Source organism: Symphalangus syndactylus, chromosome 6, assembly GCF_028878055.3.
Source record: "Symphalangus syndactylus isolate Jambi chromosome 6, NHGRI_mSymSyn1-v2.1_pri, whole genome shotgun sequence".
NCBI classification, from domain to species: domain Eukaryota; kingdom Metazoa; phylum Chordata; class Mammalia; order Primates; family Hylobatidae; genus Symphalangus; species Symphalangus syndactylus.
In genome coordinates, this window is record NC_072428.2 from 67,279,563 (window position 1) to 67,296,926 (window position 17,364).

Here is a 17,364-nt window from a genome sequence, read left to right on the forward strand (position 1 = left end):
GCTATCAAAAGTAAAGGATTTAATTTGCTTTTGAAAATTCCCTTTCACTTTTTTTGTTTTTTTTTGTTCCCTCTACAATTCTGTTACTTTGCCTTCATTTTTACATAGTTTTTCTGAGTACACAATTCTATACTGACATTTTGTCTCAGTCCTCTGAAGATATTCTTATTCTCAGGTTTCTTCTGTAACAGCTGTTAGAATTTTCTAAAATATCTAGACTTTGCTTCCTGGCCTTCACATGGCCCCTTGCAATAAAGCCCTATTTCTTCTTTCCTTCAAAAGGCTGAGAGAAAATGTCAATGAAGAATTCTGTACCCAGCAAAACTTTTAACAATGAAGGCAAAATAAAAGAATTTTAGAAAAATGCCAAAAAAGAAACCTGAAGGAAAAAACAAAATATAGTTTACTAATATTAAGGGAAATGGATTCAATAGTGAGAGATTTTCTAGCATATATAAAACATTTATCAAAGTTGACCAGATACTCAAAGGAATCTCCAAAAAAATGCTTCTGGATAAAAGTAACCTCAGAAAGAATGGAGCTTCAGGAAGGAAGAGTGAGCAAAGAAACTGATAACATGAATAAATGTAAACAAACATTGATTTGTACAAACAATAATGTCCAATTTGTGGCGTTAAAAGATTAAGATGCTTGACGACATTAATAGTTAAAGCATACTGAATTCCTTCAAGAGGCAGGAAAAGATTCTGAACCATGTTTGACTTTTTCTAAGTTATTTAAGCACTAAAAGAACAGAAACAGGGTATATAATAGACCATATGTATTAGAGAGGCAGACTCCAGAGCCAAAATTGCGGGATTCAAATCTTAGCCCTTGCAAAATTACTTATTGGGTACTATGCTCACTATCTGGGTGACAGAATTATCATTCATACTCTGGGTCACGCAATATACCCATGTAACAAATGTGCACGTGAACCCCCTGAATCTATAATAAAAGTTAAAATTATTTTTTTAAAAAGTCTCATCCCTGCCATTTACTAGCTGTGTGACCTTGGGCAAATTACCGTTCTGTGCCTAGGTTTTTAAAGTCAGGACAGTAGAAATGACACTAGTATCTAATTCACAGGGGCTTTGTATTACATTTATATAAAGCTTAGAACAGTGCTTACTCTAAAATAAGTCCTAAGGAAGTATTAGCCCCAATGAAAACTTCCAAAAGAGTAGAGGGAAAATCTTAATCCAAAAGATGTCAAGAAAAGGTAAAAAAAATATAGAAATATGGGTCAAATAGCATAAAATAAGAGGGCAAAAGTGCATACGTGCACTTTTTCCGCTAAAAAAGTTTGTCAGACTGGATTGATGCGGAAAAAAAAGCGCCAAATATTATGTTGTTCCCAAGAGACATACTTAAACAGGAAGCAGGTAGAAAAAGATACACTAGTCAGAGTCAATGGCTGGGAAACCTTCCGCTACCTTACCTGTCTTCCTCCAGTTTCTCTCCAGCCTCTTCCAGGCTTCCTATCCCACCAACCCCGCGTCGCTCCTCAGCCCCTCTCCTCTCTAGTGAGAGACAAGGAAACAGCATTCATCCAGCGCTCCTTCGCTTTAGCAACCGGCTCCCGTCGGCGGCGGCCGTGATGACGTCCTCAATGGTCCGCCCAACTACGATGGGTGAAGGGGTTCGTGCGTGGCGAGCCCTCTACGAAAGAGAGGACTTGCGACGCAAGGGCACCTCGGGGTGCGCGTATTGGCTCAGTGGAGGCGCTCCGCTGGTCCTCCTAGAGTTTGGTGCCCCGCCGCCGCTGCCCTTCCACGACTGCGGCTGCTCCCGGCAGTGGTGCGGCCGCCGCGGGCCCAGCTGTATGGTTAGGCCACCATCGTTCCTGAGTAAACATATTCCTTTCTGTGGTGTTCTTGATCATGCATTTATGGAGTTTCTGAAGGGCCCTGGAGATTACTGCCAGGTTCAGCACGAACTTTATGAGGACAAATGAATGGTGGAAAGTCATTACTGCCCCACCAGGAAGCCTCTGCAGAGCGGGTCACCTGGACACAGAAATGTAGAACTGAGATCATCAGAGCATTTTACAAGAGTTCTGACCTAGGTGGGGTAACCCTTGGTGCACCTCCTTTCCATTGGCTCAGAATTACTGAATTGAAGAATCGCGGCTTCTTGTTGGAAGGTTCATTTCATTTCTTGTCACTACCAACTTCATATTCAAAGCTCTGTGAATTTCAAGTGGAGTATATTGGCATAGACTTCAGTTTCGTGACATCATTTCTGTATTCAAAAATTTTTAATTTTTTTCATAACCATATCAGTAGTTTTTTTTTTTTTTTTTTAACTAAATTAACATGGCTCCAATGAATCACCCAGCTCCAGTGGAAGTCACATACAGGAACATGAGATTTCTTATTATACACAACACAACCAATTCGACCTTAAACAGATTTACAGAAGAACTTAAGAAATACGGGGTTACCACAATAGTAAGAGTATGTGAAACAACTTACGACCCTGCTCTTGTGGAGAAAGAAGGCCAATCCAGTTTCTGGATTGGCCTTTTGATGATGGTTCATCACCATCCAACCAGATTGTTGATGACTTGTTAAGTCTTGTAGACGTTAAGTTTCGTGAAGAACCTGGTTGTTGTATTGCCGTTCACTGTGTTGCAGGTCTTGGGAGGACTCCAGTGCTTGTTGTCCTAGCATTAATTGAAAGTGGAATGAAAAACGAAGATGCAGTATGGTTTATTAGAGATAAATGGCACAGTACTTTTAACAGCAAGCAACTTTTGTATTTGGAGAAATATCATTCTCAAATGCGGCTTCGCTTTGTGTCCGGAATTGGTGGGTTCTTGGTCTCACTGACTTCAAGAATGAAGCCGTGGACCCTTGCGGTGAGTGTTACAGTTCTTAAAGGCAGCATGTCCGGAGTTTGTTCCTTCTGATGTTCAGATGTGTTTGGAGTTTCTTCCTTCTGGTGGGTTTGTGGTCTCACTGGCTCAGGAGTGAAGCTGCAGACCTTCACGGTGAGTGTTACAGCTCTTAAGGCAGCGCGTCTGGAGTTGTTCGTTCCTCCTGGTGGGTTTGTGGTCCTGCTGGCTTCAGGAGTGAAGCTGCAGACCTTCGTGGTGAAGGTTACAGCTCGTAAAGGCAGTGTGGACCCAAAGAGTGAGCAGCAGTAAGATTTATTGCAAAGAGCGAAAGAACAAAGCTTCCACAGTGTGGAAGGGGACCTGAGTGGGTTGCCACTGCTGGCTTGGGCAGCCTGCTTTTATTCTCTTACCTAGCCCCACCCACACCCTGCTGATTGGTCCATTTTACAGAGAGCCAATTGGTCCATTTTACAGAGAGCTGATTGGTTCGTTTTGACACGGTGCTGATTGGTGCGTTTACAATCCCTGAACTAGACACAAAAGTTCTCCATGTCCACACTAGATTAGCTAGATACGGAGTGTCGACTGGTGCATTCACAAACCCTGAGCTAGACACAGGGTGCTGACTGGTGTGTTTACAAACCTTGAGCTAGATACAGAGTGCCAATTGGTGTATTTACAATCCCTTAGCTAGACATAAAGGTTCCCCAAGTCCCCACCAGAGTCAGGAGCCCAGCTGGCTTCACCCAGTGGATCCTGCACCAGGGCTGCAGATGGAGCTACCTGCCAGTCCTGCGCCATGCATCCACACTCCTCATACCTTGGGTGGATGGGACTGGGCGCTGTGGAGCAGGGGGCAGCGCTCGTTGGGGAGGCTTGGGCGGCACAGGAGCCCACGGAGGTGGGGAGGCTCAGGCATGGGGGGCTGCAGGTCCTGAGCCCTGCCCTGCAGGGAAGCAGCTAAGGCCTGGCGAGAAGTCGAGTGCTGCGCCGGTAGGCTGGCACTGCTGGGGGACCCAGTACACCCTCCACAGCTGCTGGCCCAGGTGCTAAGCCCCTCATTGCCTGGGGCCGGCAGGGCCGGCCATCCGCTCTGAGTGCGTGGCCCTCCAAGCCCACACCCACCCGGAACTCTAGCTGGCCCGCAAGCACCGCGCGCCGCCCCGGTTCCCACTCATGCCTCTCCCTCCACACCTCCCTGCAAGCTGAGGGAGCCAGCTCCGGCCTTGGCCAGCCCAGAAAGGGGCTCCCACAGTGCAGTGGCGGGCTGAAGGGCTCATCAAGCATGGCCAGGGTGGGCGCCGAGATGGAGGAGGTGCTGAGAGCCAGCAAGGGCTGTGAGGGCTGCCAGCACGCTGTCACCTCTCAATCCCCCCTCTAAATAGGACACCCCAACTGCTGTTGGGAATTTGACCAATGACCACTCTAGCTACTTCCTGCTGGATAGGGGCAAAGAAGGGGCCTCGCAGTTGTAGTGTCCTCCAGAGGGGAGCTCTTTAGGCCAGGGGAAGTGCCAGCGGGTCGGTCCGGGGGTCCTTGGTAGAAGTTGCTAGTTGAACTCATTTGGGGTTCTATTTGTAAGACCATCTGTAGCTTGATGGCCTCAATTGTAGAGGAAACAAATTTGACAAGAAGGTTAAAAATACAGGGCCCAGAGCCGCATAACAGCAAGATGGCTGCCACAGGACCTAGAAAGGGGAGAAGCCATGTTGCCCAACTCCAGATAAGAGTTTGAAAGGTGTTGTCTGATTTCAGAAGACTTTTCCTGTAAATGCCAGGTGGCGTCTCGTACTATCCCCGACTGGTTAGTGTGAAAACAACACTTTTCCCCTAAGAAGGTGCAGAGTCCTCCTTTCTCAGCAGTGAGGAGGTCTAGGCCTCAGTGGTTTTGGAGAGTCACTGCTGCTAAAGAGTCTATTTGGGATTGTAAAGTAAGAATAGATTTCGTTATTTCTTGCAAACTGTCTGAGAAATCCTTTGAGAGTGTGTGGTAGTAGGATAATGAAGTAGATAAACCGGCTATTCTGGTTCTTGTAGCAGTAGCCATTCCTAACCCTATAAGTACGGGTATTAGTTGTATGGCTCTGCACTGACAGACTTGAGCTTTGAGGGGTACTGATAAAGTCTGATTTCCTGGGGCAGTGTTAATGTTGGGACTTAGAAAGACTAAGGTGCAGGTGCCTGTCCAGTTAGTGGGGAGGCAGATATAGGTCGATGTTCCACATAGAAAAATAGGCCTTGGCTGGGTAGACAGAAATTTACCCTGGCTTTTAAAGGAATGGGATACGCTGTTTTTTCTTTACTACTTCCATCTCTCTTTCTCTCTTCGACTTCTTTGTCTCTTCCTCTCTTTTTAACTCTCTCTTTGACTTTCTGTGTCTGTCCCTCTTTCTCTCTGACTCCTTTTCTTTGTCACTGTTTCTGACTCCCTCTTACATTTTCTGTCTCTCTGTCTCTTCCTCTCTCTGTCTCTTTCTCTTACTTTCTCTTTCTTGATGCAGAGTGTGGACACAAAGGTTCTCTAAGTCCCCACCAGAGTAGCTAGATACAGAGTGTCGACTGGTGCATTCATAAACCCTGAGCTAGACACAGGGTGCTGATTGGTGTGTTTACAAACCTTGAGCTAGATACAGAGTGCCAACTGGTGTATTTACAATCTCTTAGCTAGACATAAAAGTTCTCCAAGTCCCCACCAGAGTCAGGAACCCAGCTGGCTTCACCCAGTGGATCCCACACTGGGGCCACCGGTGGAGCTGCCTGCCAGTCCTGCGCTGTGTGCCCGCACTCCTTAGCCCTTGGGTGGTGGATGGGACTGGGCACCATGGAGCAGGGGGCGGCGCTCCTCGGGGAGGCTCTGGTGGCACAGGAGCCCACGGAAGTGGGGAGGCTCAGGCATGGCGGGCTGCAGGTCCCGAGCCCTGCCCTGCGGGGAGGAAGCCAAGGCCTGGTGAGAAATCGAGTGCAGCACCGGTGGGCCAGCACTGTTGGGGGACCCGGTACACCCTCCACAGCCGCTGGCCTGGGTGCTAAGCCCCTCATTGCCTGGGGCCGGCAGGGCCGGCCGGCTGCTCCGAGTGCAGGGCCCGCCAAGCCCATGCCCACCTGGAACTCCAGATGGCCTGTAAGCGCCGCGCGCAGCCCCGGTTCCCACTCACGCCTCTCCCTCCACACCTCCCTGCAAGCTGAGGGAGCCAGCTCCAGCCTTGGCCAGCCCAGATAGGGCCTCCCACAGTGCAGTGTTGGGCTGAAGGGCTCCTCAATCGTGGCCAGGGTGGGCGCCAAGGCCGAGGAGGTGCTGAGAGCTAGCAAGGGCTGTGAGGGCTGCCAGCATGCTGTCACCTCTCAGCTTCAAAGACTCCAGTGGTCACAGAAATAACTATTGTATTCAATAAACCCGGCTGCCTGATGCTATTGCCTTGAAAGTGGGACTTGAGAAAAGACCTAATTTATTGTACATTTTAGCCAACATGTGGGCTTAGTGAATAAGTCTGATGAAGCTTCCATAGGGATATCAAAAAGCCACAAATTTAACAGAAATGCAACTTCTATGTTTGGCTTAGTGCTATTCCCATGCCAGAAAAAATACATAAGAAATCTAGAGATTAGATGCCAAGATCCCCAGCACAAAATTTGTATATTTTTAGTATCATATAGAATTAAAACTCCAGGAACTATAACTTTATGTAGCTCATCCCTTAAGTCATATCAAACACTGCAAGTAGGGCCTATATGATTATTTGCCTGCTTCATGTTTGCCATCCTACACGGGTCCCAGTATACATCAGGTTTGTCCAACAGGTGATTTTGTTGGATTCTTTACACATCTTGTGGTTATTTGATGTCTTTCTCTAATCTCATTTTGTTATGAAAACCTCAATTTTGAAAAATCAACGTCTGATTGAAAGTTCATGCAAAATCCACGTTGTACAGAAGCACATGTGTTGAATGTCTTCAAATAAAAAGGCCTTACCATTAATGTTTATGGTTGGGATGTAACTTAACACGGAGGGCCCTGAAGACAGAATGAGAGGAGACTATGAAATATTTCTAGTAAAATGTTGTTTTGATCTTGTGCAGAACATATGGTCTAGGACTTTTAATTTAGTAAATGTTTTTTAAAAGGTAAAGATGCATTGGTCCAAGGTAAATAGAGCAAATATGGACAGAATTACAAGGAAAATTGACAAGTTTACCATAGCAGTGGGAAATTTTATTGTCCCTCTTTCAGAAGCAGATCAAGTAGACAAAAATCAAGATTTTGGATACAGATTTACACAAAACAGTCAACAAACTTGATCCCATGAACATACAAAGGGCATTGCATCCAACAGTGGGAGAATACATATTTATAAGAGTACATGAACTATTAAATTTGACCATATATTTGTTTATAAACCCATTTCAGCAAATTTTAAGCTATTTGAATAATACAGAACACCTTCTCTCACCACAATTCAATTAAATTAGGAAAAAAGTTAACATCCACACATCTGTAATTTTGAAAATCTCTCTAGAGACTTCCACTTCTAAATAGGATGTAGTAGGTCATGGCAGCCTAAAACTTTGCCTGCAACTAGAAAAAGATGGAAAAATTATAAAGATCATATTTAAAGATATGTGAGAGCTATGAAAGCAATAAGGACTAGGTGAATGGGAATTCCAGAGAGGGAGGAGGCCTCCTGAGGTAAGTGGCCATTTTATTTTCTAGGGACATTTACTGATTCTGGACATGGACTAATAAGGATCAAGCTTGGTCTGTGAAGAGGGTCTGTCCTGAGGGAAAGGGAAACTCAGAAAAGCTTTTGGTGGTCACGTGGGGCTGGTGCAACAAATTGGAAAATTAAGAACTTTGGCCAGTTTCTTCTACCTGTTATAAGTTGGGTTCCTCAGGAAACAGACACTGAATCTGAGATTCGCATCCAGAGGATTACTGGGGTGTCTTCTCAGGGAATATCTATGGGGGAGCAAGAGAAACAGGATAGAGCATAAGAAGTTGAATGGTGATACATAGCAGTTGCAACAGTAGCCTCAGCCAGTCTCATAGGGAGCTCTGAGGATGGGATGGCTATTTAGAGATGTTCTCAATTGAGGCTAGGAAGCTGGCCTTTGGGCCCTTGAATCAACCAGTCATTGCCTGTAGGCTTCCCTTGGGGATGATGGCATAATCTTGGGTGAAGCATTCACCTTCAGTCGAGGGCAATTCCTAGAGAGCGATGCAGCTGTGGGCCCTCAGCTGATAATGGCATCTGGAGGAATGAGTGTTTCAGACCCAAGGCAGGATCTAGGTGGTGCAACCACAGCATCCACTCTTTTAAATGACACTTGCTGAATACTGGTGCTATGTATGGGAGGCTGGGGAGTTAGAGTGAAGACTTAAAAGGCAAGGGAACTCTCCTTGAATCTAATCGTGCTTAGGAGACAAAGTTCTCCACATTCTTACCAACAGATCTTTTTTTTTAATTATAGCCGTTCTGGTGAGTGTTGTTACGCCATTGTGGTTTTAATTTTCATATTACTAATAATGTTAAGCATTTTTCATGTGCTTGTTAGCCATTCACCTATCTTTTTGGATAAAATGCTGATTTAAGTATTTTGCTCATTTTAAAATTTGAATTGTCATCTTCTTATTAAGTTGAAGTAGTTCTTTGTATATTCCGGATCCAATGTCTTTATCAGATATATGATTTGCAATTATTTTCTCCCAGTCTGCTGCTTGTCTTTTTCCCTCCCAAAAAAAGTGTTTCAAAGTGCAAAATTTTAAATTTTGATGAAGCACAATTTATTTCTTTTATGAATCATGCTTTTAAAGTTGTATCTCAGAACTCAACCTAAGCCATAAAGATTTTCTGCTGTATTTCTCTTAGAAATTTTACAGTTTTAGCTCTCACATTTAGATCTGTGATCCATTTCACGTTAATTTTTGTTTGGTTTGAGATGTGTAAAGGTTAATTTTTGTGTTTAGTGTGAGGTGTCTAAGTTAACTTTTTTTTGCATGTGGATATTCAATTGTTTCAGCACAATTTGTTCAAAAGACTCTCTTTCCCCCAATGAATTACCTTAGTAACTTTGATTAAAAGTCAATTTGCCATAAATGTAAAAACTTATTTGTGAACTCTCAGTTCTGCTTCATTTATTTATATGACTACACAGTCTTTTTTTGGTATAAATTTAAGGTGTACAAGTGCAGTTTTGTTACATGGATATATTGCATAGTGATGAAGTACGGACTTTTAGTGTAATCATTACCAAAATACTGCACATTATACCCATTAAGTAAATTCTTATCCCTCACTCTTCTTCCACCCTCCCACCCTTCCAGGTCTCCAGTGAGATTCCACATTCTTTGTTCATGTGTACACATTATTTAGTTCCCACTTATGAGAACATATGGCATTTCACTTTCTGTTTCTGAATTGTTTCAATTAAGCGCCTCCAGTTCTATTTATGTTGCTGCAAAACACATGATTTTATTCCTTTTTTATGGCTGAATAGTATTCCATTGCACATATATATTCATTTTCTTATCCATTTTCTTTATCCACTCATCGACTGATGGAAACTTAGATTAATTTCATGTCTTTGCTATTGGACCACACAGTGTTGATCATTGTATCTTAATAGTAGGTTCTTGACATTGAATAGGGCACTTTGTTCTTCTTTATAATTTTTTTGACTCTTTGAGATCCTTTACATTTCCTTATACATTTTAGAATCAGCCTGTAAGTTTCCACCAAAAAACCCTACAACGGTTTTGATAGGTATAGTGTTGACTTTATAGATCAATTTGAATATAATTGCAATTTTGACAATATTGAGTCTTCAAATCCATGAACAAGGAATCTCTCTCAATTTATTTAGATCTTTAATTTCTATCAGCAATATTTTGTAGTTTTTGGTATACTGTACCTTCACTTCTAAAATTTATTTCAAAGTATCTTTTCTTTTTGATGCAGTTGTAAATGAAATTGTTTTCTTAATTTTATTTTTAGATCATTTGCTGCCAGCATATAGAAATACAACTGGTTTTTGTATGTTGACCTTGTATTTGGTGACCTTTCAAAACTAATTTATTAGTTCCAGTAGACAGAGAGAGAGAGGAGAGAGAGAATGAATGAATGAATGAATGTGTATGTGTTCTTTAGCATTTTTTACATGCAGGATTAGGTCATCTGTGAATCAAGGCAGTATTACTCTTTCTTTCCAATCTTGACACCTTTAGCTTCTCTTTCTTGCTTCGTTGCACTGGCTAAACATCCTCCATGTTGACTAGAAGTGGAAAAAGCAACATCCTTGCCTTGTTCCAGATCTTAGGGAGAAGGTATTCATTCTTTTACCATTAAATATGATGTTATCTTTGGCTCTTTATAGATGTCCTTTGTTAGGTTGAGGATGTTCTTTTCTATTTCTACTTTGTTTAGAGTTTTTTCATAAATGGGCGTTGGTTTTTTTCAAATGCTTTCTTCATATCTATTGGCATGATCATGTTTTGTTTGTCTTTCATTCTATTAATGTAATTGAACAACCTTATTGAACAATTTTTGAATGTTAAAAATCTATGTTTCTGAGGATAAAGCCCACTTGTTTGTTGTATGTAATTTTTAAATTTCATGTTGCTGAATTTGGTTTGCAAATATTTTGTTTGGGATTTTTTCATCTATATTCATGAAGGATATTGGCCTGTACTTTTCTTGTGATACATTTATCTGGCTTTGATATGGCAATACTAGTATCATAGAATGATTTGGGAAGTGTTCCCTCCCCTATTTTCTGAAAGAGTTTCTGAATAATTGGTGTTATTACTGAAGTATTTGATAAATTCCAACCAATGAAGCCATCTGGACATGGTTTTTCTTGGGGGAAAGATTTTTTTAATTACTAATTTCATTACTTATTATAGGTATATTGATTTGTGCTCTAATCTTTGCTTGCTTTGAATTTTGTTTGCTTTCCCCCACCCCCATTTTCTTAAGGAGGAAGTTTAAATTATTGATTTGAGACTTTTTTTCTTTCCTTTCTCTCTTTCTTTTTCTTCTGATATAGGAATTTGCATTAGTCAGGCTACTCCAGACAAACAGAACCAATAGGATCTTTCTCTCTCTCTCTGTTGATTTATTATAAGGAACTGGCTTGGCTCACATGATTATGGAAGCTGTCAAATTCTAAGATCTATAGGGTGAGTCAGCAAGCTGGAGATCTAGGAGAGATGATGGTATAGTTCCTGTCTAAAGGCAGGAAAAAACCAATATCCCAGTTAGAAAGGCATCAGGTAGGAGTCAGTCTCTCTTACTCAAGGGAGGGTCAATCCATTTTTTCTATTCAGGCCTTCAACTAATTGGAGGAAGGCAATTAGTGGAGGGCAATCTACTTTACTCAGTTTAATGATTTAAATGTTAATCTCATCCAAAGATACCCTCACAGAAATACCCAGAATAACATTTGATCAAATATCTGGGCACCCTGTGGTGCCATAAAATTAACCATGACAACATTTAAAGCTATAAAGTTTCTCTCTAAATACTGCTTTAGCTACATCTTATTAATTTTGATATGATTTTTAAAATTCAGTTCAACATATATAACTTGGCTTGTGATTTCTTTGATCTATGGGTTATTTTGAAATGTACTGTTTTCCAATATTTTGGAATTTCCCATAGTTTTCTGTTTGTTGATTTCTAATTTAGTTATTAATTCTGTTACTCTATAGAGCCAATTGCATTTGAATTCCAAGGATGAATGCCGTTTCCAGGCAGAAAGCTAGAGTGAACTAAAATTTAGTCAGTAAAGAGAAAAAAAGGGAAGGGAAGGACTTCCCAGAAGGAGAGAACAAGCATGGATAGTATCAGCACAGGCTTGAAAGCACATGTGCTTAGGGCTGGCAAGATGTTCAGTGTGGCTGGAACAAAGGAAGTGTAATTTGTGTCTTCTTTGTTTTTGTCTTGGTTAGTATAGCTAAAGTTTGTTAATTTATGTGATCTTTTCAAAGAACCTATTTTGCTTTCATTTATTTTCTCTACTATTGTTTTTCTTTTCTACTATATTGATTATAAAGGATATGTAGCCGCAGTACAGAGGAAGTTGTGGGACATGATGTAAAAAGATAGTGTCAAAAATTCCATGGTGTTCAGATTCCAGCTTCACTCTTCAAACTCTCTTCTGAATAGTTTTTCATTCTCTGTGATCCCAAGGATCATAGAGGAGGGATGTTTTCTCAGGATATTCTTGGCTGAGCACCAGCACCGAGGAAGCAGTTCTTGGAAGAATAAGACCTGAGCAAGAAGTGAGTGGTATCTCTGCTAATTACTCTTCTAGAAGTCTAATAGTCCATCTAGTCTGTCCTTGAGAGTTGGTCATATAGGACCTATTCGTTGCTGGCAGTGGAGATCCTGAGGCTGAGGTAGCAGCAGGAGTAGGGCCCTAAGCATGATTTATTGATTCCTTTATTATACAATGAAATTAGAGGCTGGAAGCTGCCATCTCAACATGTCTTAACATCTTAGCAGTATCTAATTTCAGGGGGCTGCTAGCTCTCTCCCGCCCCCACCCCTATGATATGGACTCTGCTGAACATGAGAGAGATGAAGGCTAGCACTGAACTTGGTCTAAGAAACACCCAGGATGGACTGATATTACTCACTAAGAAAACTGCTTTGGGTTGCTCAACTACTTCAGAGAGTGAAGGATGGAAGCCAGAGTGTGTTCCAGAGCCAGGAAAATGAAATCAAGTCTTCCCTAGAACTCCCTATGGTGCTCTTCCTCTCACTGCCTCTCTTCCTCCTCACTCCTTGGCAGGCTGACCCTCCCCACCCACATTTCTCTGGTTTTCCTTTTAGAAAAAAGAATGTCTAAGACTCAACAACCCACAGGGCAGTGACCTGAATAGTTAGCGAGCTGCCCTTAGCCACTCAGCCTTCACACACTGCCGAGACTTGAAGGGTGTGTATTGCTGACATGGACTAAACTCCCTAATGGGTGGGCTGTGCTTTCTGGCTAGTGACTGTGCTGGCATTCTTCATCTCCACATGACTCCCACCCATCTTTTCCTCTTGGGACTCAGTGCAAACACTGCTCTCCCTGAAACCTTCTCTTACATTTCCATAAGAAGTATCCTCTCCCTTTTCTGACTGCCCTCAGTTTTTATCTGCTCTTCTTTCATGAACTTACCACTTTCTCCCTATGGCAAAATGAATTGTGTCCAGTCTCCTCCACTAGAGCCCGAGTTCTGTAAAAGCGGGATTCTAGATGAGATTCTGCATTTCCCACAAGGCCTGGCCAATAGTTGGTGATTAATGGATGAAGAAATACTTAGGAAGGAACTCAGAGGAGGGTTCAGAAAAGTGAACTCCCAGGGCCTTCAGAGACAAGGCTTTTATTCACTGTATGCCTTGGCATCTCCTCTCACAGCAGAAAGTTTAAAAGAAAAAACACAGCAACAAGGATTCACTTGGGCCATTTTGGAACCCATTTATATTGTGGGTGTTACTCTGGGCTTCATCTAGCCCCATGCCAGCCTCTGAGACTGCATCAGACCGTCTGAACATTCATGGCTTCCTTGGGCCAAGTGTAGCTGTCCAGTGTAAAGGAGTCATAGTCTGGAGTGTAGACCAGGGATCTTACAAAAGCCTCCTTGTCCTTAGGCTCCGGGTAGTAAGAAGCCAGGTTGTGTTTGTACGCGTAGTCGAGAACCTAGGGAAAAACATGTTTGGCTAAGGAACCGGATCTAAGGGGAAACCTGCTTAAAGATCCTTGCTTGGGAGCATGGGGGAGGGGAATACACCTTAAGGAACCAGACTTGCTTCTTTCCTGAGTATGGCTCATGAAACAACTGGATAGGAAGGATTTTAAGCTTTCTTTCTGGACAGGCAGCTTTAACATAGTGGAATAAATACTGAGTCAGGGTCAAGAGGCTTCAGCATAAATTCTGCCTGTTCCAAAGGCCTCTGGGTCCTCAGAGGTGATATTATCCTTGCTGAGCCTCAGTTCCCTCATCTGTAAAATGAGAGTAAAGAGACCTTTCTCTGGAGCAGTGTTAAGATAAAATTAGACAAGAGGCAAATGTGTCCAGAACCTGATTTTTTTTCCACTTGAATATGGGTTAAATTGGATGAACAGCCTGGACACTGTTCTCTGGGTATTAGATTTGGCTTCAGGAGAATGTGAATCTAAATATCGCCGGAAGGAGGAAACTGACGGGGTGAAGCTGGACCCTGAGCTGGACTGTTAATCTTGAGGCTTGTTTCTGGATGCTGTACCAGACAACTCATGGGTAGTGTGTGCTGTTGTACAATGCATTTTCTGAAATTATTTTTAAAACTTATAGAAAATGTAAAACATGCACACTAATAGAAATAATAGTATGATAAACTGTCATGTATCTATTATCCAGCTTTAACAATTATCAATGTTGGGCCAGTCTTTATTGTACCGTGTTCTGATTCTTTGAAAACCCATCATCTCTGCACAGTCTTATAGTCTGGAATATTCCATGAAGCTGATCACCCCATAGCCAGCCATTCCGAGAAAAAGGGGAAGAAAGAGATTTACCCTGGCTGAGAGAGCTCTGGGTATGAAGATTTTTCACTGTTCTCTGCCAATCTCTAGAATTCTGAGAGTGGGGAACTACTGGCCCTTTGAAGAAGGAGGAAACTGAGGCTCAGGGAAGTGAAGTGATTGGGCCAATATTATACCATTATTGATTGGGAGAGCTGGGACCCCAAAGCCTGAGCTTTTTCCATGATGCTATGCAAGCTGACCTTTCTTATAAATGGGCGCTTATGAGTCATTTCTAAAAAATTCCCATATTCTGGTCCATGGACTTTGATGACCTTTCTGCTTGGTGTATTAGGGGAAATCCAGGAGCTTTCCCAGAACTGGCCTGGGTGGGTGTTTGGGGTGGAGCTCAAGCTGCAAACAAGGGTTTGTCACCCAGCCTCTGGGTTACATGTAGTGCAGCTCAAGGAGATCCAATGTCTCCACAGTTTCCATCCCCTTAACCCTCCTGAAGTCATAGACAGAGAAAGTAGTTGAGCCTCACTACCCATATTACAGGGGTAGGATGCCCCTTACTTTGATGGCAATTCTCAAAGACACATCTCGGATGGTGCTGAGTGGTGGGTACAGTCTCCCCTGGGACAGATGCTGCTCAGAGACTTCCTGGGCAATTTGCTGGGGAGAAGGAGAGAACCGAGAGGAATAAGCTGAGTCTCTGCCTTCCCAAAACAAGCCCAACCCGTTACCCCAGAGACTCACCCCACCCTGCATAGTTGGTCAAACACTGCAGTTCCAACTGTTGACTCTGTTACCAGGGAAGGTTAATGCTTGGGCGTAAGAGAGGACACATCCTTTCTGTACTATAAGACTGGCTGAGGCTTAAAACAACGTTAAGTGTCTCTGAATTCCAAAGGAAAATCACTAAAGCCAAGATGAATAAATTTGTGGCCTGCAAAGCAAAGGCTATGAGATCTCCTCTTGGCTGGTCCGGCCTGTTGCATAGGGATCCCTGGGTCCCTCACTTCCTGGGTCCCAGCCTCCTTCCATGTGCTTGGTACCATCTTGAGTGACCATCTAGGCTATGTTATGTCTTTGTGTTCAGTCTCCTGGAGCTCTTCCTTCCAGCCCTGGTCTCAGTCTGAGGAAGGCCTCTCCTCCAGTGAGTGATTGAGTCTTACACCTTATTGGAATAAATGTACTAAGCACATCATCCTGAGAACAGAGCCTCCCACAGCTTCCCTTCCAGGTTCAGAGCTTGCCTCTGAGGGTTAAGCCTCATCTGCCGTAGGCCCTCATCCTCCAGGCTCAGACGCTGGAGTTTGTTCAGCCTTGCAAATCAGCCTCTTTAATGTGGTAGTTCTGAATCTATTCCCACCAAATCTTCTGGTGTTAAATTTAGACTTGGGAAATGCCACTGGTGCTTTCTGAGAACTGTGTGTCTTAGAAGTGACAAGGCTAAGAAGTTGGTCTCCCCTCAATGTTTTCAGATATTAGGGAAGTGGGCCTCCCCCTCTACCTCCTTCTCACACTTCTATCTTTCTTTTCCATTCATTCAGTCAAACATTCACTGAGCTCTACTATATCTTTCAAAACACAGAGGAGGCCAAGGCTGTCTCCTAATTTCAGACCTTTATATGGCTCCTTCAAACTCCTTCCCATGGTGTCTGTAGAAGGCACTTCATCACTGGGCCCTCCTTTCCTCTTCAGCCTCACTTTTAGTCTCTAGACCCTGTGCTAGGTGCTGAGGAGCCATATAAGGAAGGATTCTATGGTGGAGAAGCCATAGTCTTTTCTCTTATGGAGACTGGTGTCAGTGGACAAGTAACAAATGATTATAGCAATTATAGTGGGTGAGTGCAATGAGAGGGGACATATAGGCATGGAGGATGGCAGGATCCTGTCTACCATGTATAGGAAAGGCTTCTCAGAAGTGTCACAGGCTGATACCTGAAGGACAAAGCATGAATTAAGGCAGAGAGAGTGGCCCATGCAAATGCTGGGAGGTGAGAGAGAGCATGGACAAAAGATTGAAAACAGCACATTGGTTAGGTCGATGGTAGGGAGACACCAAAAGTGAGGTTGGAGAGGAAAGGAGGGCCTGGTGATGAAGTGCCTTGTATGGAAATCATGGGAAGGGGTTTGGACTTTATCCTGTATGCACCAAGGAGCCATACAAAGGTCTGAAATTAGGGGAGAGACTTGACCTGACCTATGTTTTGAAGGATTCTCTTTGTGAAGGTATGGAAGATGGATTGATAAGAGAGAAGCAAGATTTCCATGGCTAGATATGCATCTAGAAAAGTTATCCTGAGAAGAGATATATCATGGTATGTGTGATCACATCTAAGATGGTAGGCACTGGCAGTGCTCTTCAGCAGGGAGTCAAGTTGTCTGGAGCCATCCTGGGCTCACAAGACCAGTGACCTTGAGCAAGTGACTTAAACTCACATATGAGTAAGAATTTTACCTATTTTACAGAGTTGTTACAATGAAAGGAGGTGGTGAATGCACATCTCCTTAAAGCCTATATTAATTTTCCATGGGAAAATCAAATTCAACTTAAATTATCTTCACTAAAAGTACCCTTTTCAGAAATATAACTTGGCAGGCCTTTGAAGACCATAATGTGAGCCCTTTAGGGGAGGGGCCTTATCTTGCTCACAGCAGGTGATAATAAGTAGATCCAGGAGAGGTTCCTGTGTAATTGATGGACACTGTTCATGAAATGATGGAGCTGAACTGTCTCACAGCACTGGAGGTAGTGGGGCAGATGTGTGGATGTCCCATGGTATTACTTAGGCCGGACTCTAGCAATTGTGTTTTTACTCAACAGAGGACTTTGCTTTCAGGCTGACTTCAAGCAGAAAGTGACTCTTTCCATCCAATGGGGGCTTCACACAGCTCTGCCCACAGCTACAGGACAAGAACACCCATCACAGCAATGAGAAGAAAGACAAACAGAATACTCAGACAAGAGGAACAGAGAACTGTAACACAAAGTCATAAGTAGTGTGCAGGGGGCTGGGGGCAGCTGA

At 43.1% G+C, this 17,364-nt stretch overlaps 1 protein-coding gene and 1 pseudogene across 4 annotated transcripts in view; one reads left to right on the forward strand and one right to left on the reverse strand.

Moving 5' to 3' along the window:
* The first annotated feature begins 2,188 nt into the window (after positions 1-2,188).
* The window catches only part of LOC129484707 (protein tyrosine phosphatase type IVA 1-like), a 153,707-nt pseudogene continuing 138,531 nt past the window's right edge, over positions 2,189-17,364 (forward strand).
* The window catches only part of ME3 (malic enzyme 3), a 236,333-nt gene continuing 225,999 nt past the window's right edge, over positions 7,031-17,364 (reverse strand). For 3 of the 4 annotated variants that reach the window (XM_055283172.2, XM_063641501.1, XM_055283171.2), the window contains 2 exons: positions 14,906-15,004; positions 13,189-13,525 (listed from right to left, as the gene is read on the reverse strand). In XM_055283172.2, coding sequence (XP_055139147.1) covers positions 13,364-13,525; positions 14,906-15,004 — 261 coding nt within the window. In that variant the 3' untranslated portion in view covers positions 13,189-13,363. Of the gene's footprint in view, positions 7,797-13,188; positions 13,526-14,905; positions 15,005-17,364 lie in introns of those variants that run through there. The other variant, XM_055283173.1, reaches the window with a different exon arrangement.